Source organism: Nyctereutes procyonoides, unplaced genomic scaffold (genome assembly GCF_905146905.1).
Source record: "Nyctereutes procyonoides isolate TBG_1078 unplaced genomic scaffold, NYPRO_anot_genome, whole genome shotgun sequence".
In the NCBI taxonomy this organism is placed as follows: domain Eukaryota; kingdom Metazoa; phylum Chordata; class Mammalia; order Carnivora; family Canidae; genus Nyctereutes; species Nyctereutes procyonoides.
This window is the reverse complement of record NW_026575113.1, coordinates 111,598-138,850: the sequence shown is the minus strand read 5'-3', so window position 1 is coordinate 138,850 and position 27,253 is coordinate 111,598. Positions and strand designations below refer to the sequence as shown.

General features: G+C 54.7%; 1 protein-coding gene across 3 annotated transcripts in view; it reads right to left on the bottom strand.

Moving 5' to 3' along the window:
* The window catches only part of ITPK1 (inositol-tetrakisphosphate 1-kinase), a 165,487-nt gene that overhangs the window by 120,469 nt on the left and 17,765 nt on the right, over positions 1-27,253 (bottom strand). For all 3 annotated transcript variants that reach the window (XM_055333677.1, XM_055333679.1, XM_055333678.1), the window contains one exon: positions 6,537-6,561. In XM_055333677.1, the coding sequence (XP_055189652.1) occupies positions 6,537-6,561 (25 nt within the window). The remainder of the gene's footprint in view (positions 1-6,536; positions 6,562-27,253) is intronic.

The following is a 27,253-nucleotide window of genomic DNA, read 5'->3' as shown; positions in this document are numbered from 1 at the left end:
GGTCAGACCACACCCTAGTAGCCTTCAGAAGCCATTGCCCATGAGGAGGCGGCTGGCAAATTGCCATGGGCTCTTCCAGCTGCAGGGGTGTCAGGCAACCTACATTCCTGCAGCCCCTTACACAGGGCTCTGAAGCACCAGCAGAGGAAGCAGATGAAAGGCACAAGGTTCACGGGAGTCCACCCTCCTGGGCCCCAATCACCCGGAAATAAAATCTAGGGAGGGCACTGAGACAGGCTTGATGGCAGAGGGAACCCAGCTGGGGATTTGTCATTGGAAAGATTTAACCATGTACCTTTTAAAACAATTTTGAACCACTAAAGTATTACCCAAATAACAAATACATTGTTTTAAAACCCAACCTAGGATTCATCACACGTAAGCCTTGGAAAGCAGCACACGACTCAGCCACCAGGCTCTCAGGCTCTCAGCAGCCAGCTCTTCCTCCCTCCTGCTCCTCTTCCTGCACCCCTGGACCCTGCTGCATGGCTGAAATAAGTGAGAAGTGTGGGAAGTGACCCCTCCCTCTCCCTCACCTGCCACATCCACCTGCGCCCTACCATGTGTCTCACCCTGCCTTCCGCTACGGCATTCATTCCAGCCAGACCCCATCCACACCACCACCCCTGCCAATCACCACCTTAGGCCACGGCCCCCGGCTCTTTCCAGAAGACCCAAGCTCTCTACCCTCTAGTCCAGCCTTATGTATCTGTTCCCCATGTGCCCTCCAGTGGGATCTTCTGCTGGCCTCTCAGTGGGGCCCACACCTCTTCCACAGAGAAGCTTTTGATGGCCACCAAACCAATGCCCCATCAACAGCTCACAGGCTGCTGCCCTCTCTGGCCTGGCCACTTGCCAACTCCATCAGAGCTAGGGCCCCAGTGCTTCCTAACCACACAGTCAACAGACCACCTTGCCCAGCTTCTCAGTCCTTGCTCACACATGCTGCCTGTCTACAATGACATTCAAATCCCTCACGCCCATCCAAACCTGGGCCTAGTATGTCCTGTATCAAGGAGCATCAGCTTCCCTACAAGGCCTTCCTCACCCTCTGCCTACTCCACCCCACACACAAATGTCCCCTCCTGTGTCCTCGCAGGCCCCCAGGCACCTCAGGGCTTCCCCACGAGCTTGAGGACAGTCCCCACTGCAGCTCCTCCCCAGAAGCCCAGCACGCATCCTCTGGCTCTATCCATATGTATCTCAGGGTTTCACCTTCTGCTTGGTGGTCAGCCATGTGACCTCCTTGCCCAAACGGCTTGCCTGGAAGAAACGGTGGCTGCTCCAGAGACAGGCTTCTGTCATGTCTGAATTCCCAAGAAACTTGGAAGCAAGACAGTGGATCTCTGCTGGGTGGCTGTATTTCCAATACTTCTGGCTTGCTCCTCTGCATTTTAAAATACAACTCCAGCCCCCTCGACTACAACTGGACCTCTTCTTCTCTGCGCTCTGCAAACACCTGGTGAAAGCCCCAGAATGAGTGAGGCAGGGGCAGGATGCTGGGGCTGGATGGAGGGGACAGGCAAACAGATGTGTTGTTCTTTCCTGGTCTTCTCCCATCGTATTCAGGGCTGCCCTAGAAAGCGGTGGTGGGGTCCAGGGATGGAGAACCTCCCAGGCTTCTCTTCCAAGCCCTCCCCACAGATCAGGTCACAGGGGAAAATCCTCCCCAGGTGACACCATCCTGCAGGGCTGATGGGAGCTTCCTGCTCGGCCCTAGGCAGAACCCCAGCTCCAGCCCCACACCCCACACCGCCTAGGCCACAGAGGACTCAAGAGGCCAAGAAATGTTTTCTCCCAATAAAGACTCACTGGGTGGAGGGACAGAGATGGCTATGCTGTGGTTGGCACTTGGTCATTTCTAGCACATTTGTGTTGCAGGAGCAGGAGCACAATGACCTGGGGAGCAGGTGAAGCCCTGGTTGGGACTGTGAGCTTGAACCTGCCTTTGGCGAGGCTCTGTCAGATGCACAAGGCTTGTAGCCACAAGCCAGGCTTGCCCCTCCCTCCTCTGGGAAGCCTTCCTGACATAACCATCTCTTCCATGCCTGGGTCAGTGATCCCAGCCAACTTTGGCCTCTGGCTGCAGACTTCAGACAGTGGAAGGCACCCGGCCGTAGCCCATGTGAGCCCCCCACACCTGTGGCCTGGTCACAGCAGGCCCCTAGGAAAGATCTGCTGAGTGCTGCTGTGGGGACAGCCCAGTCTCCCCAACCTACATCTGCTGGCCACAAGGGGCCTCATCTCCTCACACGACATGAGCAGAGAGAGAACAGCAGGTTTTCCTTATTAGAGCATCACCAGGCCCAATAGACCCAGGTTAGGGAAGGCTAGTCAGCCTATGGACAGGCCTACTGCCACGACCTTTCTGGTTCTCTGTAGACACACAGGCCCCAGGGTCTGAGTGGCCCAGCCCTGGGGTGGGATGCTCTGGATGGCCTGGGAGCCAGGCCACTGCCCCCTCCGAGACCGTACCTGCCTCAGAGCCCAGTTCTGAGAAGTCAATGGGGTAATGTTCTAAAACAGTGGCCTTCAAACGAAAGCCCCCAGAATAAATGTTTAAAACTGTGTATCTATTTGTACATTTGCAAGTTAACATCTAAAATTTCTCATCTTAATTTAAATACTTGTAGAGGATGTAATTTCCAACATATTGTAAATATTAACATTTCAAAATAAAACTGTTACTGTTCCACTTTTAAATGGACCCAGTGGAATCTAAATACCATCTCAATTTGAGATCCACCAACATCCATCCAAAAGTTACAGAATCCGGTTCTTCCTAAACACCTGGAAATTTAGAAAAGTTCCTTTTGCCTCCTCAAACTCCAATTTCCAACCCACATCCCTCAGTGTATTTCATGTTAAAAGGCCTTTTACTGATCAGTCTATGACGCTATAAATAAGTAAATATATAAATGTTTTAATTATTTTTATTTCGTGTGACCGTCAAGCTCTGTTGGAAATTTTCTTCTGGACTGAATTATTATTACAATTACTGTTAGTACATAACTGATCCCTGTGACAGAACCATTACAAATTGTACAAGGAATAAACATAAGACATTAAACCTTATTAGAAATACATCTCAGAAGAGACAAATGGGAATTTTTCAAAAGCATTTCATATATCCACAGATGAAGGCAGAGCTTATTGTCAATTGTATTTTTCAATTTTTATAGATGCAAGAGCTGAAACCATTTCTTCAAACAAAAAGATGGAAAGGGATTTACATAGCAAATTCTCTGAATTCCTTTAAAATAGGCCAAAAATTACAGCAGTTGTAATTCTTTTACAAAAACAGTCATTTTTAGTGTCTTATCAGCTGAAAACCCAATCAGATCCTCTTGCAATTTTGTAGCAAGAGAAGAACTGGAGAAACCTTACTTGCCGCAGGATCACAATGACCAGCGGCAAGGCCTAGGCAAGTTTTATGCCCCAGGGTCACATTTGTCTTGGACAATGTAAATAATGAATTTCCCATGTACTAGGCATGGTGCCAACTGCTTTACCCAATTAACTCAATTAGGTCTCATGTGATCCCTAGGAACAGGGATGACTATTATCCCCATTTTACAGACGGGGAGACTGAGGCTCTGGGTGGTTAGGAACTGGCCCCAAGGTCACGCAGCCAGAAAGGTGAGCTCAGGTGATCCTGACCCTCACTGCTACATGCACTGCCTCCGTAGAGATGGGATGGGGGCGAACATGGAAAGGATGCCAGGAAGGAGGGTTTATAAGCTCCCTCCCAAGCAGATGTGCTGTGGCAATGAGCACATGAAGGAGCCGAGGACCTGTAAGATTTGCTTTCTTAAATATGTTCCCACCCTACCTTGGAGAGGTTACCCACAGATGCTTTCTTTCAGGTAAACGGCATCAGTGCCCAGTACACCACAGCCCTTAATAAATGTTAACACTCCTGTTGTCACTACTGCCATTAAATAGCAGGAAGAAAAATAACCCCCCTGATGGAAGACATCGCAGGATCTCACCAGCACTTCACAGTCTTGGTTCCTGACCCTGGGCCCTGGTTTCTTTTGTTTTAAATCATAGCCAGAACCAGGGTCACCTGGGTGGCTTACTGGGTTGGCTGAATGTCCCACTCCTGGTTTCAGCTCAGGTCAGGATCTCCCGGTCCTGAGATTGAGCCCCACCAAGGACTCTGCTTGAAGACCCCTCCTCTCACTCACTCTCATGAGTATGAGCGCTCTCTCTCTCTCTCTCTCTCTCTCTCTAAGATAAATACATAAATTAAAAAAAAATGTAGCTAAAGCCCAGGTGATCACAGCCCTGGAAACATTTAGTAAATGGAGCAGTCCACTAACATGCAGAGGAGCCCCAGTTAGCAGAAAAACCATGGACTCTTGAGACTAACCAACCCACCATCAAACCCCGAGTCTACCACTTACCAGCCGAGTTCCCCAAGGAACATCCTAAACCTCCATTCCTCATCTCTAAAATAGGCATGAAAACACTACTCCCATCACTAGGTGGCTGCACAAAGAGGGACAATGCCACTGGGGCCATGGACACAAGAAATGCCGGGTGTGGGCCGCCAGCATGCTTACTCTCCTCCCTCCAGTCACTGCACCTCGTGTCTGGCAAGCAGCCACCCCTGCATCCAGCGGCCCACCCGCTCAGAGATCTGGCCCACAAAAGCCTGGTTGATTCTGAAAAACCAGCCAAGTGTCTTGGCTTCCAATTTTTGCAAAGACTCTTTCTCTGCATCTTGATATTTCAAATTCTCCAAACACTCCAGGGTGCCAGGAGGAGGTGCACAGAGAGGCGTCACGGTGAGTTTTATTTTTAGATACTGGTGTGGAAAGCGCTCAGTTTGGTTTTTCTCTGGTCTCCAACCACCACTTCCTCCCCAAAGTCATCACCAAAGTGAACAGCAGACACATTAAGGAAATTTCTGCAACTCTTCCTCTGCCCCTCACATTCTAGAACAATGGCTCCAAGTCTCCCATTCCACCTCAGACTAAGGGGATCAAAGGTTCAAGTCTAATCTTCCCAGGAAGCCACGTAAAGCAAACACACTGCCTCCCCCAGGCTAGCCTACACCCCAGGCTGGCTGTACAACCTGAAGGTCCGTGGCCCTCTCCTCGCCCTGCCCCTCCCTCCTGGGGCAGGGGTAGGGGCATCATACTGTGTTAGTCTGGGGTCTTCTAGGACAGGAATCAGGTACCGGGGGAAGGGCACATTTCTTCCCTTTTTAAGTTAACATGTTTGCTGGTGAGCACACGAATTCACTTCCTCTACAAACTGTTCCCCACAGAAATTTCTTCGTAAGCCCTGACAAGCGCTGTAGCTTAAAGCACTTGGCCACTCTTACAGTAACCTCCAACTCATGCTCCAACTGTGAGGCCAGGTCAGGGGTTGGGGGGGGGGGTTGTACAGCAGCAACCACAAAGGATCCGAGACACTAAGCCCCAGCATGACAAGTGTACAACTGCCACTCACCTGCCTACTGCTGGACCTGAGACGCACCATCACTCAACTCCTGCCCTCAGCCACCCACAGATTCAGAATCCTCCAGGCAGTCACTACCAATCAACCAAAATGGCCCCGATAGCACACTTCTTAGCCATTCCTGAATTCTGACTTCCTCCTTTTAACGTCTAACAAACTAAGGTCCACAGAAAGACTCTGTGCAGATCACACAACTTTATAGAATCAAAATGAGCCTGAATGAAAAATCCACAGCCGAGGAGGGGCTTTCAGAAACTACCTCCTCCCCTCAAACAAACCTCAGCCTCCAGGTCACAAGTTCAATCTGCTACCAGAGAAAGACCAGAAGCATTAATTCAGCAACAGACACCAAGTCCCACCCAACCAACCACCCCCAGGGCTGCTGTCAGGATGTGCACATCTCTTTCAGGGCCACAGAGCCCACCCCAGGCCCCAGGAGGGCCTCTCTCTCCATCCATCCTTCCTTCTCCAGCCAATGAGCACCTGACCCAAGTCTGCCCCAGGGTGAGGAAGCACAGGGGTCAGGACCCCCCCGCCCCATGTGCACTGACTCAGCCTACCCTCCAGGAGCCAGGGGCCCATAGGGAAAATCAGGTGTGGTCAACTGACAACAGGGAGAGGATGCACATGCACGTGACCTAGGGGTGAGGGGGAGAAGGGAAGGAGAGATGATGCCGCTCACGAGAATAGTCTGATAGGAGAGAGCTCAACCCCAGAGACTGGAGCAGCCAAGGCTTGTGCTCCCTCAGCAGAGACGGAGGGTAGGGGCAAATACACCATGGAGGCAACAGACCACAGATGCCTGGCTGGGTGGCTATGCTCCCGCACCTGCCCCCTGCCCCCAGCTCCTTCCACAGATGAAGCCACCCTAGCTCCATAAACCCCAGAGACCACCAACCACAAGTCCTGCCAGAGCAGAAACCACGGAGACTCCACACGAGGAGAAGTTAAACATGAGAAGCAGGTGAAGGTGCTCAAGCGCCCAGACTCGAGGGAGAAGAGGAAAGGGGAGCCCTAAAAGGCCCACCCATTTGAAAACTGGTGAGGGTGTCATTCGTACTCACCTGCACCACTTCTATCCCTCGCTTCCTGTAGAGAGAAAAAGAAAATAAAGGTTAATCAGGCAGCCAGGAAGCATCCTCGCTACAGAACACTCACTACAGCCTCCTGAAGGCAGGAGGTGGGGAGAGCCTGCGACTGCTGTCAGGCATGCTCCCCAGAACAGCCCCGTTAGCAAAGGGAAGGTGTGTGAACTCCTAGCCAGTCCTCAAGGCCACCTTCTGAAGAGAGACCAGCCGTCTCCCTCTCCAACCTCAGAACCAGCCCTTCGTGGGCACAGCTCCAGCCTGGATCACCCTGGCATGCTCCCCTCCACCATATTTACCACCCAAGGCCTGACCTTTCCTCTTTGACTCAACCACCTCCATGGCTCCCCATTTCCTCCCATATCTGGCCTAACACCTTTGCCTAGCCTCCCAGGTCTGTCTCAGCCCATCCACTCTCCCATCTTGGCCATCTCTAGCCCCCATGGACACCTCATGGACATCCTCTGATGGTAACTCAAACATCACAGGCCTCTCCAATATTCCTGCAAGCCTGGACCCTGCCCCTTGCATCTCGCACCCACAACCCCACGGCTACTGTTCTCCCACACACATGCCCTGACTCACCTCACCCCACTACAGACAGGGTCAGGGTCTCTGAGGGTCACCCACCTTTGTCTACCCTACCCCCAGCATCTGTGCACATGGGGCTGTGCCACTTCTCCAAACCTTGGTCCACACTTTCCATCCCAGCCTTTAGGATGCAGCTCAGCTCTCCCAGGAAGCCTTCCCCCTGACCCAGGATGCCCTCGCCCCACCCACCTACCCAGAGCCAGAACACTCCCGAGAACCTGGGCCCCCACCATCCCAGGCCTTCATTCCACAGTCTTGGAGCAGGACACTGGGAAAGGCACAGGGGTGTATGTGGAGTGCAGGTGGCACACCAATGGCCATGCCCATGTGTGTCTTCCTGGGAAGAAAGGCTGGGCACCCACAGATGCTCAGAGGAGACTGTGACCAGGAGGAGCTGGAAATTAGAGCAGAGACTACGGCAGATGGAACGGCTGTGTGTACCATGTGCCTACTTCTGGAGCCTGCCTGGCACACAGACACTCCCTTAAGGTAAATATAGAAACACTGAGTTCAGCCTGGCCCAGCACACCCAACAGCCATGGCTCAGGCCCTGGAGGGGCTTAGGGTCTGGGGGGGAGATGGGCACAAAGCCACCTGGGAAACCTCTAGGCAGCGATGAAGATCCACCATCACCATCCCCTTACACGACACAGCAGGGGTGACACCTACCAACTATACACTGGTTGGTTAGCCCATTCAGGTGTTTCCCAACACCTTCTAAGAGCCGGGCACCCGGTGGAACCTCAAAAGTAAGCTACTAGATGAGACAGGAAGACAGAGGTCAAGGAGGGCCCACCAATTTGCACTGTGGGGTATGCTGAGCCAGCCTGCCACTCAACCCCCAACACCTTGACACAACCCCGGGCCCCAAGGAACCCAATCTGAAAACCACAGCGATCCCCACCATCACTCAGCTTCTCTACAGTTCCAGAACAAATGCAGCCAATATCCGTTTGCTTCTGTGACCTCATGAGGGAAGAGACTGGGCACCCCTAGCAGGGACACCTCAGAGCCGCGGCCTTCCCAGACTGCCCTGCTCCACGTGAGCATCGCTGACAGTAACTGGCCCATGGCCACTTGACTCGTGACTGAGACCAGCCAGGTCAGGGTGAGAGTGACTCCCCCCTGTGCCCGGCCCCTGCTCCGGGACAGAAATCCTGAACAGCTCAGGGAGCAGTGCTCCGCCCCCCCCCCCCCGGCCCCCGGGAAGCCCCAGAGGACAAGACTTGGGGCCGCACCACGGGAAGGACAGGTGGCAACAAAGCAGACAGAGGGTGCCTGGGGATGAGACCCCCACCAGGCGGAAAGGGCCTCTGCTGGGCCGAGGCCAGGCCCTGGGTTTTCCCATTGAGATAATCCTCATAGCACCCCGACCATCCCAGCGTGTGGCGCTCACCTCCCGAAGCCTGCCAACAATCCGCCTGCATCTGACACCACCGGTCAGCTTGCCCTCCCCCTGCCTTAAAATACAAACAGGACTCTAACTGGGAAAACCCAAGAGACCCGGAACATTAAAAAAAAAAAAAAAAATCATCTCGAGAACAGGCAGGCTGAAAATCTTAAGTGGGAATGAGCTCCCAGAAGCCAGACCGGTTCCTCTGCAGCTCAGAGCTCCGAGAATGGGATAAATCCTGACTCTGGCAGAAAGGACAGGGGCTCCCCTTCCAGCCGGCACTGGGCCACACAGCGGACACCCCCACAGCCAGGGCAGCCAAGGTGCACTGGTTGCTCTCTGCCCCCAACAGGAAGGGCCAGTAACGGGTCATCCTCAGAGGCTGGGCAAGCTCAGGAAGTGTGGGTGCTGGCTCGGCTCAGCAGCTGGGCTGCCCCATGCCCAGGGGTTAACCAGCAGACCCAGCAGGGGAGGCATGGCGGGGGGGGGGCAGGCAGATGCCCCATGGTGGAGAAACCCCACGCACACCCCTGCAACCCACTCAGCAAAGCAGAACGTAAGTGCCAGGGATCACTCCTTCCTCGGAAATTCCTGTGGGACCAATGTACCAACAGCTCTCACTTCCCAAGCAGCAGGTTCCTAAAATTCCCAAAGTCCAGAAACTGGTTCGTGACACCAAAGGGGAGGGAGGAGAGGATAAGCCAGAGGACTCGCCGTCAAGTGATTAACTATTCCTCCTGAAAACCCCACGCCACCGTCCCACCCCACAGGCGCCCTTGCACGTGTGGTGTTTCAGGCTGTGAACTGCCACACTGTCTCACCCCACGAACAACCCACACATGGTCAGAGAAATACTAGGCCGTAAGTAAAAAGACCCAAGAAGCCCTCTCCCTGTGCCCTGAAGGCTTTATCACCGAGACAACCCCTACACGTGAAAACGCAAGGTGCAAAGCTGTGTGCTGCCTGCACCGGCCTGGGTTAAAAACAACATCCAGCACGAGAACGTGCCTGCACACACACAGAACGAACCGGAAAGTGCTGCAACAAAGAATGAAAGAAAATGGTGGTCGGGTGGCCTCTGGTCAAGGGCAAGGGCAGCTGGAGGGTGGGGTGAGCAGACTTCTTGCTTGCTGTGCACCCTCATGCCTGACTGCTGCACCCTGTGCACCCAACATGAGCTCCAAACTAGGAGTGTGCTTTCTGAAGGATCTTTTAAATAACAGGTAACACTGAGGCTGCCAGCATTCCCAGTGCTCAGCATAAGGTAAACGCCTGAAAATGTCATGAATCAATCAGTCAGTCAGTCAGTAACATGAACAGAGGAGTTCAGGATTCATCAGGAAAGTTCTGCTCAAAGAGGAGGTGAAACAATGCGCACTCTGGGGCCAGTGGACTGCCCGAGAGGGAGCATTCGAGTCCCAATTTGAAACACACTTAGATACCCAAGGATCTCCAAACAGATCGGGAGGGAATGCACCCCACTGTCAACTGTGGCTGCGCAGGAAACACAGGGGTGACTTCTGTCCTTCATGTTTCCTGGTATTTTCTAGTTTTCTACGATAAGCATAGGTATTAGTCTCAAAACGACAGGAAAAAGTAACAATAAAAGTTAAATAAAGAAGTTTATTTAAAACCTGGACCTGGAGAAAACTTGCACAGGCTCTAAAGTTGTTGCTTTTTCGATAAATATCGATTAATAAATTCTTTTTAAGATTTTATTTATTTATTCATGAGAGACACAGAGAAAAAGAGACAGAGACACAGGCAGAGGGAGAAGCAGGCTCCATGCAGGGAGTCCAATGTGGGACTTGATCCCAGGACTCCAGGATCACGCCCTGGGCTGAAGGCAGGTGCTAAACCACTGAGCCACCTGGGGATCCCCAGATTAATAAGTTCTGGACACAGAGCTACCCCCATGGCTGATAAATATATACCTGTTTTTCCAAAAGCTGGGTAGCTGTGAAGGGAAGATCTATTTTATAAAAGGACCCCTCCTCGCCAGAAGTCCAAGGAGAGCTCAGCCTTGAGGAATTTAAAATGCTCATTTACAAGGCAAGCTATCCTTTCAGGGCAGGGGGAGAGCAATCAGAGAAGGCTTCAGGGAGGAGGTGGCATCAGCCATTTCCATGAAGGGAAACTCCAGACTCTCCGGAGGAGAGGTGAAAGAGGAACCACATGAGGAGTGCCCCTTCCCAAAAGGCACTGAAAGGAGTGGGAAAGGGTAATGAGAAGTGGAGAGAAGAAGAGGGAAGCCCCAGAGGCCCCAGAATGTCACAGCGTGGCCTGGCCTTTACCCTGTGGGCCAGTGGATGGATGACTAAGAATCACCACCAGAGCTTGCCAAAAATACCCATTCAAGGTCTGGTCCTGAAGACTCTGATTCAGGAGGCCTGGGTCAGAGCCTGGGGGATTCAGGCTCTGACGAGCCCCCAGCTGCTGCTCAGGAGCAGCCAGGGGTGGGAAGAAGGAGCAGCAAGACCACATGGGGGCTGCAGGGGGTCATGCAGGGGCAGCCCTCCCAGGTCTTGGGGACTGGAGTAAACATGGGAGAACCAGAGCAACTGCGATGCTCACAGTGTGGGTGCAGCAGGCCGAGGCCCCAGCCAGCACCGCCAGGGGACGGATTGCACACTGCACCAAGAGGGTGAACTCTTCCATCTTCTGGACTGGGACTGTCCCAGGAGGGGGTCAGAACCCCAGGACGGGGCCCAGCAGACAGCTCAGGGCTAGGAAAATGCAATCGGGGAAACAGGTGAAAGTGTAAAAGGCGGGTATGTTCCTAAGACGAGACCACGGAACCAGACCCCACTCTACCTTGTACCTTGGTCTTGTGCCTCGGTCTCCCCATCTCTCTCTCTTTTTTTTTAATAGATTTTATTTATTTATTTATGAGAGACAGAGAAAGAGAGAAAGAGAGAGGCAGAGACACAGACAGAGGGAGAAACAGGCTCCATGCAGGGAGCCCGATGTGGGACTCAATCCCGGGTCTCCAGGATCACACCCTGGGCTGAAGGCGGCACTAAACCACTGGGCCACCAGGGCTGCCCTCGTTCTCCCCACCTCAAGTGAGAAGGACCCCAGAACCCACCCCACAGGATGGGAATGTGGGCTTCTGTCACTTTGCTTTGTACTGTCTCCCCGCCTTCCAGAACTGTGCCTCCTGGATCCCATGTGATTCTGATGGGCAAGCAAACAACCGGAGGGCTGCATCCTCTCCAGGGTGCATGTGCCTGGCACCTCACCTGGAAGCAGGGTGGGCATGGGGCCAGGATAAGTCCCAGGGGACTGCCCACAGCACAAAGGGCATGGCCTGGAGTGGTCAGCACTCAGTGACCTCTCTGTGGCCAGACTTAGGAGGAGGCCACGCCAGGAGAAATGCTCCTGCTGGAGGCTCGAGACCTCGATCGCACTGGCCTATATCCCATCCTCCCTGGACTCTCAGCTGCAGAAATTCGCTGAAGCCGCGGTCATGCTTACTACAAGAGGCGCTCTAAGTGACAGCGGCTGCCACTTCCTGAAGATGACCCGGTGTGGGAGGACAGCAGACAACAAAGGATTCTGAGGAGTAGGATCAAAAGCAGAAGGTCCCAGAAGCCAGGGTGGCAGAGCACCCAGAGGGAGATGCGTCCACGAGCCCACGCCACAAGGAGGCCATTCAAGGCCTGAGGCGTGGCCACTGCACAGAGCATCAGGAAGGCCCACACGGGACAACGACCCCTGCATCCGCACAAGTGGCAGGCCTGCCTCAGAGCAGGGCCCTGTGGAAACCAGCTGCAGGCACAGGCCGGGGTCTCTGCTTCCACATTTGCTACATGGGCGTGTGACCCTTCTGGCCCAACAGGACCTGCTGAGGCAGGCATCAGACCTGAGGAAAGCAAAGCAGGTGAAATGGGGAATCAGCAAGGGGAGAGGATGACACTGAGACACACAGGTCCCCTGTGACGGAGGGGGAGAGAAAAAATCCGGTGGCCGCTGGGAGAACTGCAGGCACTGAGAGAGCAAGCAGCAAATTAAGCCTGAAAAACAAGGGGGCTCTGGGGTTGATCAAGAACTGCTTTCTTGCCATCTACAAGGTCACGGTCACCTGCCTCCAGCCCAGACACAGCTGAGGCCTGGCCACAGACATCCAGCCGCCACTGAAAGGGGCCCACAGGGCAGCCCAGTTGCAGAGGGAGACCCCCTTGGAGCAATTTCGCAGCAGAAGGAATCAACCCGGAAACACAGGCTCCTTCCCACCAACAGGGGAGGAGAAAGACACGGCGCCTGGACCCAGAGCTGAACACCACTTAAGGATGGGAAGTGTGTAATTATGTGAGTGGAAAATCAGACATGTGCTCGTCCAAGCCATTTGTAGCACAGTTTGTTAACTGCCAGATTTGAGGAGCCCCTTTAGCACCCACAAGACCTGCAGGAAAGGTCCTTATCTCCTGCCTCTGGTCTCTCCCCACCCAGCAGAGGGCAGGTCCTTGGAGGGCTCCTGGGAACTTGGGGTTCCCTGAATAGGCAGCTGGGTCTCCTCCCTCATCCGTAGACACAGACAGACACACGTCCCATTGCCTGGAGCGCCACCCCAATGCCACCACCTAACCCACACTCAAGGTCAGCTCCCTAAGACCCTTCCTTGGCTCCCAACCTCCTCAAGCACCCCCCAACCTGAACCCCAGCACTGAGTACAGATAGACAGGTTGCCTGGCTCCATGTCACTGACCCCTACTAGGGTAAGAGCACTGTGGTAGACATGAACAGCGGCCACCAAGCCCCGCGGTTCTGCTGGGTACTCCCCACCCCCCGACCTCCGGCCAGGTTAAGCCTGGCCTGGTGAGGGTAGACTTGGTTTGACCAGTGAGATGTGCACAGAAGTGACCCAGGTCGTTTCCAAGGAGAAGTTCTTAGCTGCCGGCACCCAACTCCGCAGCCAGTCCTCCAGGACACCAGCCATCATGGGAATATGAGGACAGAGGGTCCCCCCAAAGCCGGTCCAGAAGGAAACCGTGAAGAGGGCCTCAGCCAGTGGTCATTCTCAACTGGGGTGCACTTTGGCTTCCAGGGGACAGTGAGCAACACCTGAAGACATCTTTGATTGTTACACAAGGGAAGTGCTACTGGCATCTGGAGCGTGGAGGCCCTACAGTCCACACCCCCTGAAACAAAGCACTATCCAGCCTACACTGTCCATGGCGCCAAGGCTGAGAAATGCCAGGGTGTGGAGACCAGCACTCAGCCACCAGACCATGAAGGAGCTATAAATAAATCTGCTGTTGCAAACCTCTTGGAGTTGTTTTTGCAGCCTATCCTGCCTGATAAACGCCCCTTGAAGAAACAGGGCCTGTGGCCTCTGTCTACATTCCCAAAACCTGAGCACAACACTTGGCACATGGCACCTATAGGTGCCGGATAAAGGTGCTGGGGGGTGGGTAGCACCAGCCCCTCCTCTCACGAGCACCGCTCATGAAGGATCCCATTTTCTAAAACCACCTGGACCTGACCTAACTTTGTGCCTTTGCACATACTGTTCTCTCTGCTTGCCAAGCCCGTCCTCCCCTGGCAAACTCCTGCTCAACCATCGAGACCAGCTCATACACCTCACTTGAAGTTGGTCCCCTGCCCCTTCCCCAGGGTAGAAGTGATGGTTCTGGAGCTGTATAGCCATCTGATGCTCATTACTGCCCTGTGCTGGGTTTTGGACCATGAGCCCCCACAGCCAGGGGCTGTGTTAGTTATTCCAACACCCTGTGCCCACTGCAGACCCCACACCTAGCAGGTGCTCTGCAGGCTCTTCCTGAATGAATTTCCCAGCCCCCAAGGCCAGGGCTCCAAGACCCTGAGCCATCCTTGCCCATCTGTTTCACCTACTGATGGTTTCACAGCTTGGATTTCCCTCTTATTAACAATGCCAGAAACTGAAATGGCCCAATATAAAGGCAACACACGAACAGAATTTTAAAGCCAGTACAAACATTTGAATTGTTTAGACAGCTCCAGGAAAGAACCAGATAAACTGGAAGTTGCCATATGGCCATCGCTTTTCTGTGGGGGGAGAGGGGAGCCCTTCCCCTGATTGGACAGTCACCCGCTCTCATAACTGAAGACCTACTTGGTGCCCCACCTGGATCCGGGGGCAGGACGCAGGATCCTCACAGTGCAGAGGCAGGAGTGTGAGTCAGCGTGTTCCTTCAGTCCTACAACAAGCCCATGGGGTCCCTGGAAGTGGCTTTTGCTCACAAACCCAGGAGGTGGGCGAGAGGCTGTGCTAATGACACACCTGCCCAGCATGTCCTGGAGGAAAGGACACCAACCAGGTCTGGCAGGCACATGGCAACACAGGGGCCAGGGCACCTTTAAAACCCCCCACCCTTGGGATCCCTGGGTGGCGCAGTGGTTTAGCGCCTGCCTTTGGCCCAGGGCGTGATCCTAGAGTCCCGGGATCGAATCCCCCATCAGGCTCCCGGTGCATGGAGCCTGCTTCTCCCTCTGCCTGTGTCTCTGCCTCTCTCTCTCTCTCTCTCTGTGACTATCATAAAAATAAATAAATAAAATAAAAAAATAAACCCCCCCCACCCTGGGCAGCCCCGGTGGGGCAGCAGTTTAGCGCCGCCTGCAGCCCAGGGCGTGATCCTGAAGACCCTGGATTGAGTCCCACATCAGGCTCTCTGTATGATGCCTGCTTCTCCCTCTGCCTTTGTCTCTGTCTCTCTCTCTCTGTCTCTATAAATAAATAAAATCTTTAAAAAGAAAAAAACCCACCCTGCAACTTTCAGGGTAGGGAAACTGAGGCATAGACAGGCTGGAGATTACCCAAGGAAGGGTTCTGCTGCACCCAAAGCATCACCATTTCAGATTTTGTTTCCAGATGAAAAGTTGGGGTGATTTCCAGTCAGGGCTCCATTTTTTGATATAAATATTCCCTAAAATTCTTTAGAAGTCTTTTAACTACCCCCTTGCAAATGCTATGATTTTTCTTTCTCCTAATTACAGATGAGCCCTAAATTGGGGGGGGGGGTGTTACTAGACGACCCCCCCCCCAGGCTGCAGGAAGAGCTGGATCCAGCAAAACCACCCCTACCACCTTCCACATGGCTATCAGCCTGCCTGCCTCGGGGATAATGACTCAACCTGCCCCTCTTTGCAGCAGTTTCTCATTCCTAAGAACACAAAATGATTTTAACATTATCTAAAGGAACAAAGTAATCAGCTATAGCAGGAGGACAGATGGGAACTCCAGGGCAGACACAATCCTCCTTCGGAGCCACTGGGGGAGAGAGAGGGAGAGGCTTGCCTGTTTTTAGCACCTACCCTTCAGGGACCACACACCCTTAAAATAACTGTCCAAATGTGTGTCCTGGGCCTGCACTTGGAATGGTGATGCTCTTCGAAGCTGTGTCCCAACGGTGCTTCAACATCTCCATCCACCAAGATCCTGCTGCTAATGCTCCCTTGCCATTGAAAGCTCCCTTCTGGCCCCCAACGACTGGATTCCAGGGCCATGAGAAGGGTTCTTTGAGCCCTGGCGGTTTGAGGGGGGGGGGGCAGGGACGGTCTCTGCCCAGCACAGGAGCACAAAGCTCCGCAGATGACTGTCCTCAAACATTTGCAGCCTGAGGCTGGCCTGGGAACAGAGGGGCCCCCAAGCCACAAGCCCTGCCTAGAGATGCTGGTGGCCACGCCTCCCCATACAGCAACCATCTCTGGGTGGTAGGGGGAGCGGGAAGGTTCCTGAGGATCCCTGTCTGAGCTGAGCCCTGGGGGCGACCAGGAGGGAGGCTGTCAGATGCGCTGCTCCAGTGGAAGGTCTGCCAAGCACCAGACACGTGGGGGCAAAGCCAGGGCTTCTGGGCGCTGGGATTCCCCAGGCCCCTCTACCACAGACAGCAGGGTTACGGTCACGTCAAAGGAAATCTCAGAAAACTTAAACTGTGAAGCACTTTACTCAAAAATTTCCACAAACCCTCAGCTATTCCCAGGATGGCAGTGGCATCCTAAGTCCAAGCAGTCAGTTGAGTAACGGCCTGATCCACTAGTCAGTGATGAAGGAGCCGGAGCCTGGCTCTGACCTTGACCCAGCCGCTCCCAGAGGCCAGCCCGAGAGGAGAAAGGCCATGTTTAGGAACACTGTATTCATTTCCTGCTGCTGCTGTAACACATCAGCAGAGACATGGTGGCTGAACACACACAAACTTCTTCACGTACAGCCCTGGAGGTCAGGAGCTCAAAGTGAGTCAGCAGGGCTGCACTCTCCCTCTGGAGGCTCTGGGGGGGAAGCATGCCTTTGCCCTTCTGGCTGCCGAGGCTGCCCGTATCCCTTGGCTTGTGGTGGCCACAGCACTTTGCTGCTTTGTTGTCACATGTCCTTCTGACCCTCTTGTCTCCATCTTAGAAGGACCACGTGGTGACACTGGGCCACCGGAGTGATGCAGGATGGCCTCCTACCTCCAGACCTTTCACCTTATGCCCCTCTGTTATGTGGGGGACCACGTTCACAGGTTCTGAGGACACTTGGGGGGCATGATTCTGTCTACCCCAACATAGGCTCTTATAGCTCTGCCGTCCCATGAATCTCAGACACTCCTGCGCAGTGTCCACATGCGGGCTGGGGCAGAGAGGATTCATCTAGAGGCTCGTTAGCAGCCTCTACAGTCACCAAGGAGAAGGCTCCTCTCCCCCTCATGCCCTTAGGATTCTCAAGGGGATCCCTGATGGGGAGAAGCACCCTAGGTCTGGGCGGTGAAGCCCCATACCTGGGAAGCCTTGGCTCTAAACTGGGGACGGGGTAATATCCCTGACCCCTGGGTCCACCATAAGGCCCATGACAGATGCCCAGACCAGCCAGGCCTTCCCACTGTTCACTCCAAGGCCACCTGGCTCCACTGAAGGCCAAGTCCCTCAGACCCTTCCAAGCGACTCTGAGCCATGACAGACACTCCCCAGAGAGAGGCATTAGGAGCCTGAGTCCAGCATGAGGCACGCCGAAGCCAACAGGAGCCTGCTGGGCCCTGATTTACAGGTCCGGGGGTGCAGAGCCCCAGCTGTGGGCCACTGCTGTTCTAGATGCACTGAGCACACACCCAACTCTACAAACAGGCAGTGGCTTCATCTAGTGTTCCTGGGGCCCTTGCATTCAGGGAAGATTCCAAAGCCCTGGCACAACCAGACAAACAACTGGCAACACCAGTCATTCCTGGGCCCGCTCACTTCCCACTCAGGCCAGGGAGAAGGGGCAGGGAGGAGACGGGGCCAGAAGGGGCGTCCCCTTCAGAGGCTGCATTAGCGGGTACGATGCTCCTATTTCTTCAGTGAGGAAATTCACAAGCTGGTCCAAGGAGCACCCGTGGGGCTCAGTCAGTGAAGCATCTACCTTCTGCTCAGGTCATGATCCCGGGGTCCTGGGATCGAGTCCCGTATCGGGCTCCCTGCTCAGCGGGGCGTCTGCTTCTCCCTCTCCCTCTGCCTCTGCCCCTTCCCCTGCTCCTGCACTCGCACTTTCCCTCTCTCAAATAAATAAATCTTTAAAAAAGAAACAAATCTTCAGTTTGCCTCTATAAAACTGGAAAAAATATACGTGTTTTTTTAAAAAAAGAACACTTGCCCCAAAACTTAAAGCCAGTAAGCCACAGCAGAAACATGATTGAAAGTTGCATCTGTCAGTGAAGACTGTCCTCATCCTGGGGCCTGGGAGAGTGGGGGACCCGCCAGGTCTAGGGAGTGAGGCTTCTGGGATTTCTGGAGGAGCAACCATGCTGGGCACAGCCACCCCTCCACCCCAACCCAGCCTACTGCCCCCATCCTGGGCTGACCCCTTCCTCCACTCTCTACCCAAGGAGGCTGGGGAAGCTGGGGAGGCCAGGGGAGGCCTGCAGGTGAAGAGCCTCACCAACAAGGCACTTCCAGGGGCTATGATGCCTCAGGACTGTACATGCCACGTGTCACCCATTTCTCCCTTCTCCACAGGGCTGACAGCTCCTCACAGGGTTACAATGTTGCCTGGAATCCACACTTTCCAAGCAGAAGGGCCACAGAGGCAGAGTCCAGCTCAGTCGCAGGGCAAGTTGCAGGCTCCCTGAGGTAGGCAGGTGGTGACTGGCCCTGACTGCAGAGGCCAAGTGTTTGCCACCAGGTGGGAAGACTGGTGTGTGAGGAAGGTGCCAGGGTAATGTCTCAGGAAGGTTCTGAATCCACCAACAGGAGAGAGCAGTTGGCCAGGTCACCAGAATCATGGAACTCAAAGGTGCTTCGAAAGCACAAGCCAGCGAGGCCTTCAGGGCACCAGGGCCCGTTCCCTGAGACAGGCACACGCCCCCACCTCCTCCTTGCCTGGGCTCCCGCTCTGCCAAGTTCTGCAGGTCCAAGCCCTGGCAACAGCCCTAAGCATCTTGAAAAATCCCTGAGGGCCCCTGCGGGGCTCAGGGGTTGAGCATCTGCCTTCGACTCAGGGCATGATCCCAGGGTCCTGGGATTGAGTCTCGCATCGGGCTCCCTGCAAGGAGCCTGCTTCTCCCTTTGTCTGTGTCTCTGCCTCTCTGTGTCTCTCATGAATAAATAAATAAAATCTTTAAGGAAAAAGAAAAATCCCTCAGAAACTCCCACAAAAGGCATCACAGCAGCAGCAGCCTAAAGCCAAAAGCCTGGTCCTGGGCAGAAGTGCAAATGCCAAAAAGAGGAGGCCTCGATTCTCCAGAAGGCAGAGGGTGGCCGCCCCACCCGCAGACACAGGCCCCTGTTCAGGAGTCCATCAGGGCCACCAGCCTGCTGTCCCTGCACACTCCTGTCCCAGCCCACAACCTGTACAGCAAAGCCGTGACTCATCACCTCACTGCCACCCCCACATCCTCTGTGGCTCCCCCTGCCCATGCTCGCATCAAGGCCTCTGTAACAGGTGCCCCCTCCTGGTCCCGGGACCCTCACCCCTATCAGGTCTTCCCTGGGCACACCCGCTCCATGCTCCCCCGCAGGCTGATGTCTTCACGCATCCCATCACCTGCCTGCGCAACCCTCAGCACTGGAAGCTGGGAGGCAGCCCAGGAAGACCCGTGCAGAGCCCAGAGAGTCAGAGCACAACCTACAAGGGCCTCCGAACAGGCTCCTGAAGCAGAGGCAGGCTCCTCACCTGTGGACCAGACATAGCCCAGCCCTGTCCGTGTGCGGGACGGGGAACCTACACATCCAAGCCACTTCCTTGACTCCCGCAATCTCCACTGTCAGGATAAGAACCCAAGACAGAGAGGAATGAGCCCAGTTAGCAGGGGGTAAAGGGGGGGCTTTTTTGTTTGTTTATGTTGCCAGAGTTTTCTTAAACTAAATTCCACCTGATGACTTGCTTCGCACAAGCTGCCTTTCTGTCCAAAGTATTCCTTTATTCATTCACTTAGCTCGTGCATACTTCCTGAGCACCTACTATGTGCCTGGGACAGTTTCACTACTGGGGATATGGCAGTAAAATCAGTAGAAAGGATTCCAGTCCCCAAGGAAATTAGAGCGTAAAAGAGAGGGTGAACAGGCAAACAAATGAAATAAATATAACAACACATGATGTGCTCTGAAAAGAACACTCAAGGGGCTGAGGTAGAGAAGGTGGGTCTGAGATGTAAAGGCTAAGAGGCCAGTAGTATGAAAGGGAAGGAATGCTATGCTATGAATGCTATGCTAGGAAGCAGGAAGAGCATCATGTGCAAAGGTCCTGAGGCAGGAGTTTCGAGCAGCTGAAGAACTGAGAAGAGATCACAGTGTGAGGGCAGAGAGGCAGGAGGCCAGTCTCGGGGCCCTGAGGACTGTCCTTATGCATTTGTTAACCTGGGCCAAGAAGTTCTCTTTTCGCTTAAACCCATCAGAACTGTGTCTTCTGCCACTTGTGTCCACAACAATCCTGGCTTCCACAACATCCAAACCACAGCTTCATAATCCATCACCTTCTCCACCAACATGTGCCTTAAACTCAACAGCAACCACCATCACCCAGCAGCAGCCCCAGCCTGCATCACCCCCCACCACGTCTCCCACGCTCACCAGTCAGTCGCCACAAAAAGCTTCCACTTGGGCCTCTAGGCAGGCAGCCTCTAGGAAGCTGGGGGTCCTTCTCCCAGGGAGGCGGGAAGGACAGCCAGGAAGAGGAAAAACAGATGGCCTCTCGGCTGCAGGAGAGAACCCCCAATAACACTGGCTGCCTGATTGCATATGATTATGAAGGAAACACTCTTTCAAATTAGCTCCCCAAATGTGGATATAATTTCAAGTGTCCCTTGCAGTGTGATGAGTGTCGCCCGACACACATGTTATCGTTTTATTGTCTGTTCAGATCAATCTGGCCCCTGCAGGCAAAAACTCACAAAGCCAAAAAGGTGCCAGAGCCAACCAGCCAGCAGCTACCAGGGCTCCCTCCACCTCTCGCGGAGCCTCCCCAGGAAGGCAGGAGGCACTTCTCCCTCCCCTTTATTTCAGCATCTTCAAGGTTGGAGGTATTCGAACTCAAAACCCAAGAGCGGCCACTCAATAACAATAAGGACAGCTTCACTTACTGTATGCCTCCTATGGCCAAGTGCTGAACTCGGTGCCTCAGTCTCCCCGCTGTAAATGGGCACGGCCATGGTGTATAACTTGTGATGTGAGCAGAGACGCCTGGCATGCAGTGAGTGTCCAGTCCGATGTCACCATACTCCGCCACCACCTGCGCCCATTTGACTCTGGGAAGAGCACTGACCATTCCCACAGACGTGGACCGGAAGCCCAGAGAGCCCACAGGAGCCACTGAGCTAGTGGGTGAGGAGCGTGGATGCAGACACAGCCCTGCCGCAGTCGAAACTCCATACTTGTCATGCTGGGTCCTTGGGCTGGGCTCAGGGGATGGAGGAAAGGGGTCAGAGCGTGAGCTTCCTGGTGTCCTAGCAGAGCAGACCAGTTGCACATGGACCACAGGGTGCAGCTCAGCCCCCTAGTTGTAGCGCACAACCCTCTCCAGGCGTCTGGGCTCTGACCTCATTACACAGTCTGGCTGGGCTAGCCTCCATTACTCCTCTCTTGTACTCAGGGCCCTCCACTGTAATGGGTACCCCCCATTCAGAACCAAGGCCAGGACTGAGAGGGACCAAGGTCATGGGGAAGTCAGGAGGCAATCAACTGTCACGGGGCCCTCGTGGATAGGCCTGGCACTGGCAGACGGAGTGCGCCGCTTGCTGGCGCCCCAAATCCACACTAGTACCCAAGGACAGAAAGGGCTATCCCAGTCCCATCCCAAAGATGAGCAAACCGAGGTTTGGAGAAGGGACAGGTGCAGGGTCCCCAAAACGGTACAAGGCAAGCCATGATGTTCCAGCCTTTCTCGCAGGCAGAGAAGTGGAGCACCCGTGAGCCACGAGGGCCTCGTCCGCTGAGTGAGAACAGTGAGTGGCGACCAGGTAGCAATAAAGGCAGGCTGGGAGCCAGACATGAGCCGTTACAAGGACCTGTGGCAGGCGGTGGCTCTCGCTAACAGTGACTGCCCCCCGGGGGGCCACCTGGCAGTGCTTGGAGACACTGCAGGTGGTCACAATGGGAGGGAGGAGTGGCAGCAGGGAGTGGAGGCCAGAGTGAATCCAACGTCCAGGACAGCCCCTAACAAGACAGAAGGATCCAGCCCCAAAATGCAAACAGCCCCAAGCTAAGGAGCTCTGAGCTACAGTCCTCTGAGAACAAGCATGTGGATCTGCCTAGATGGGCAGTTGGTTCAAAAAACCAAAACTTGCAAATAAATAAATATGTGTGTGTGTAGGCAGCACACAGGCATCTATGGAAATGTCGACACATGTGTGCTTGCATGCTCGTCTGCATGTGCTAGAATACCCTGGAAGGATAAAGAAACGAGGAGCAATTCTGGGGGCAGCTGGGGGTGAAAAGGCACCGCTAGGTCTAAGTCCTTTCTTGACTTTTGGTTTGAACCAGGAGACCATACTATTTCAAAACATCTACATTCTCTCAAAACTAATAAAACAACCCTTCCCTGCATGTGCACAGTCTCCCTCAACCACCCAACCTCACCATTTTGAAAGCCTCTGGAGTGCAATAACCCAAGGCTAGTCACCCCCAAAGTCTGACAGCTGTACCTAGACCCTTGATTCAGATCCCCACAGAGGCACACTCCGGAGGGGCTCCACGCCCCCATCCCACATCTCCACCCTACCTGCTCTTCCACAGAGCTGGGCCTCTGGCAGCCCTGCCTTGGACATGGCCGATGGCAGAGCCTATGGGGTGACCCAGCCCAAGCTGGGCATGCTCCAGTCCCGGCCCATGCCAACTGGGCCAGCCAAATTTCCATCCCATTACAACCAGCCTCCAGCAAAAGGGAGCTCGCTGGCCTGAGCCCCACTGAGCCTCAGCACCAGCAGACTCCAGGGGGCAGGGAGCCAGAAATCCAGCAGAGGGGTGGACAGGCACGCTCACTCTGCCTCCGCCGAACTCCCCGGGCCCCAGGCACTAAGTCACCGACTCCTGATCGTGTTACTATGTCCCTCCAAGGAATACCTCACCAGAGCCTGGCGGACACCCAGCCAGCCTTTGTGTCTTTCTTTTCTTCTTCTTCTTTTTTTTTTTTAAGACTCCTTTCTTTATTTGAGAGAGACAGCATGCACGAACAGGATAGGCAGAGAGGATCTCAAGCAGAAGCTTCAGAGAGGATGGGCCTCCCTGTTCCAGAACCCCGAGGGCTGAGCTGGGTGCCATGGGCCACCCTGCAGAGCCCAGGCCTCTCAGTCCTCCCCTGTGACCCCTTCTATCCCCACACTACCCAGGGGTCATCATGGGGCCCCTTATCCCAAATAAGGGTGCACCTTTGGGTGCACCACCATCCTAAATCCCATGCCACCTTCTGGCTCGCACTTCCATCCAGAAGCCCACTTCCTCAAGTGGGCGAGCCTGGGCCTCCCCTCTTCCTTCCCCAAGGCCCACACCCAGGAGCAGGTTTTCTAAACAAGGGCTTCTTAGATGTCAATGTACAACAGGCACAAGCAAACCCCCCCGGGGACCCTGCTAAAACGCCGATCCTCACTGGTGGGTTGGGTGGGTGGAGATTCCACAGCTCTCTTGAGCTCCTCTGCCCCGAGGCCACCTGCCCTGGGCCACACCCTGAGTAGCTAGGTTCCAGGGAGTCCTCACATCTGGCCAGCAGTCCAGCCCCTCCCCCTGCCTGCTCAGCCACAGAAGCCTACCCCCTGCAGCCCACGATCCGTCCCATCATCTCTGATCTGTCCTCCGGGGTGCCCACGTGTGCCTTGGCCCACCCCGCCAACATGCCTACTGTGGCTTCCACAGCCTTCGAGGCAAAGCCCAGTGCACAATGATGGCTTGCAGGGCCCTGTGCCACCCGGCCTTGCCTCGGGCCTCGTCCCCAATGCCGAGCTCCGGACAGATTCAACAACTCCTGGCTCCTGGACGCTCCTCCTCAGTATCCTGCTGCCTCAGCTCCTCCGACCCCAGAAGGGAGGGTCTGGGGGTCACCCGAGCCCTTACACGTGAGGGCCCCGCAGAGGCCATTTGACCTCTGGTCTCCTCATCTGTCCAAGGCTGGGATGACCCCACCCAAGGATGTGAGGGGTCCCCTCCTGCCTCCTCCCAGCCAGGAACAGGTGTCCCAGTGGAAGGAGACTGCCAGGGCCGGGGGTCAAGGCACAGGAAGGTAGCTGCTCCGTGAGTCGCTTCAGAAAGAAAGTAAACAAGAAGCAGGGCTGGGTCTCTGTCAGTCTGCTCTGGAAAGGAATCTGTGCCTACAGCTCCGAGGAGGCTGAGGAGACATCCCCCCACCCCCGCACACCACCCCACGGCACACTCAGCAGGATGCTATTGGCCAGGCTCAGCCTTGAGGAGCAGGTTTAAAAGCCACCAGTGTATCATCAAGTGCTTGCCTTGTGCTGGGTGCTGTTCGTGGGCCTCTTGTCCCCCAAAAGGACCCGAGCAAGGCAGGGCCCGTCACCATCCCCCACTGAAGCCTGCAGACTGCAATGACCTCCCTGTGTGGCAGCCAGGTTCCAGGCCAGGTTCCAGGCCATGGGGCCACCCTGGGCTCCAGGCTCCAAAACGGTGTGGGTACAGTCTGTGCCAGCCACTCACGGAGTGGACAAGACCCCCCACGGTCACCGGGACGACCAACAGGGGCCCCTTGCCCTATGCCCCCATCCTGCTGCTTCCTAGCTGCTCTCAGCCCAGGCCCACCAGCCCCCACCTGCACCCCCTAAGCTGACAGGCCCGCAGTCCCTGTTCAGAGACCCTGACCTCACAGCATCACACCTTCACACAGCAGCTCTCTACCTGAACTACCGTAAACCCACACACATCTGCCCAGGGGGCTCCTCCTGACCCTCCAAGATCCAGTCCCCTCTTGCGTGAAGCCTTCCACAGCCCTCCCAAGCAGAGATAGCAGCCCCCTCCACCATTCCCTGAGCGCGTCTTCAAGGCTCCCTATGCCTGTGCCACCCACTCAACTGAGCTCCCAGGGCATGGGGATGTCTGTTCCCAGCACCTAGACCCACAGCACCGTCTGAGTAACACCACCACTGCAACGATAGTACCACCCGCCTACCATTCGGCAGATGTTTCTAATATTTATAAATAAATAAACATGGCAGGCCGCAAACTGCAGGGCTTTATACTCAGTATTTCAACCGACACAACAACTGGGAAGCTTAGGTGTGCATGTAGAAACTCACAGGTGTAGAAACCGAGGCATGGGGATCCCTGGGTGGCGCAGCGGTTTGGTGCCTGCCTTTGGCCCAGGGCGCAATCCTGGAGACCCAGGATCAAGTCCCACGTCGGGCTCCCGGTGCATGGAGCCTGCTTCTCCCTCTGCATATGTCTCTGCCTCTCTCTCTCTCTCTCTCTCTCTCTCTCTCTCTGTGACTATCATAAATAAATTAAAAAAAAATTAAAAAAAAAAAAAGAAAGAAACCGAGGCATGGAGAAGCTCAATAACTGGTCCCCAACCACAGAGCTGGACAGTGACAGAAGCAAGGTCCCTCCTTCCACGGCCATCCTGGGCACCCTGGCCAACAGCTAGAGAGGTGACAGCCCGGCTGCCCCGTGTGTACAGAGGTGTCCACCCAGCCCAAGAGAACCACCCACTCCAGGGCACAGTCATGGGCCGTCGCCCATGTGAGAGCTGAGCACAGCCTCAGGGATGGTGGGAGCACCGCTTTGCATTTGACATTTAACATCCTAATATTCGTAGCCTGTGCACCTGAGCGTGGAACTCTGGCAACGACCTCAGTGTTACTGAATACTGCCCAAAGGTCTTTAAAGGCTTATCAACATTCATAGATGGTTTTGTGCGATAATTTGATGGGAGCCTTTGCCCTCCCCCAACACTTTGCCCTCCCCCTGACCTAACCTAGGCACCATGGCCTGGAAAAGCCCTGAAGAGTCTGGCCCCCACCTGCCTCTCTGCTGCTCCCTCTATCGCATCTTCAATCATGCCTTCCTCCCTGCTGCTCCACAAACACACCAAAGCCTTTGCTCAAAAGCACCCCAGGGCCTTTGTACTTGCGGTTCCCTCTACCTCAGAGGCTCTGGCCCCAGCCTTTCAGATAACTGCTTTCTAACCAGTCAGGCCACAGCCTCAAGTGCCTCCTTTAGAAAGGCCTTCTGTGACCATCCTGAGGACCAGTCTTCACATCCCTGCTAAAATTACCGCCTTTAACTTACGGGCTGACTTGTGTGTCACAGGCCCTCCCTCCCTTTGTCCCCATAGACTAAATCTGCAAAGGACATGTCCATCCTGGCCACCACTGGTCTCACACACATCCGGGGTCTCTCACAAGGCCTGGCTTGGCAAGGAGGGATGCCAGCAGACGTCTGTGAACAAACACCCTCTGGGGCAGATGCAGGAGGTGTCCCAGTGGAAACACACAGAAGCAGACCAACAACAGGAAACTGGGCCTGGAAGCAATCCAGAAGGGTGCCGGCACCCACCAACACAGGAGGGAGCGATGCCCAGATTCACCTAGTTTCCGCCTGAACACCCCAGGGCTCTCCCAGTTGGAAGAGTCTAGAATCTGAGGGCTCCTCTGTTCTAATGTTCTCTTCTTCCAGCTGTAGAAAATGAAGTTCAGCAAAGGGCATTGCCATATAGGTCACACCAGCCTACAAACAAGGACCAACCCCACACACTGTGGTCACACCTGTCCCCTCCCCCAGCCCCCAGCAGTCAGCCTGTGAGCCTCCTCTCCGGAAGGTGACACCCAAGTTCCCAGAGGATCAGGCCAGAGAGCATCTGGCCAGAGCTGGGCAGAGTGAGGTACCCAGAAATGCTTTCTGAACAACAAATGGGCAATCATCCCTTAGGGAGTCCACTCGGGAATGAGCACCCTGCAGTCTCCCGAGGTGGACCCTGGCTTGGCCCCCACCCTCTCCGTGCCCAGCATAGCACCCTCTGAGCACCTGCCAGGGACCAGGGACCAGAGAAGGAGGGGTCTGCAGGGTGCCTCCTGGCACCCAGGGCCAGACCACACACTCTTATGGGCAGAAATGTTCCCAATTCTTGCCCCTGCTCAGTGTCAATGCCCTCTGCAATGACTTTACTGCTCCAATCAAGAGGTGACATGTACCGCGCAGCTAACCACTGTGACATGGTATTAGTATCATAGCCCCAATTTCAGACAGGAAAACTGAGGTTCACAGAGCTGAGTTCTGTGCCAAAGGTCACAAAGCTAGTAGGCCGCACAACAGGCCGGTATCAGACCAAGTGGTACCTGCCAACATCTCC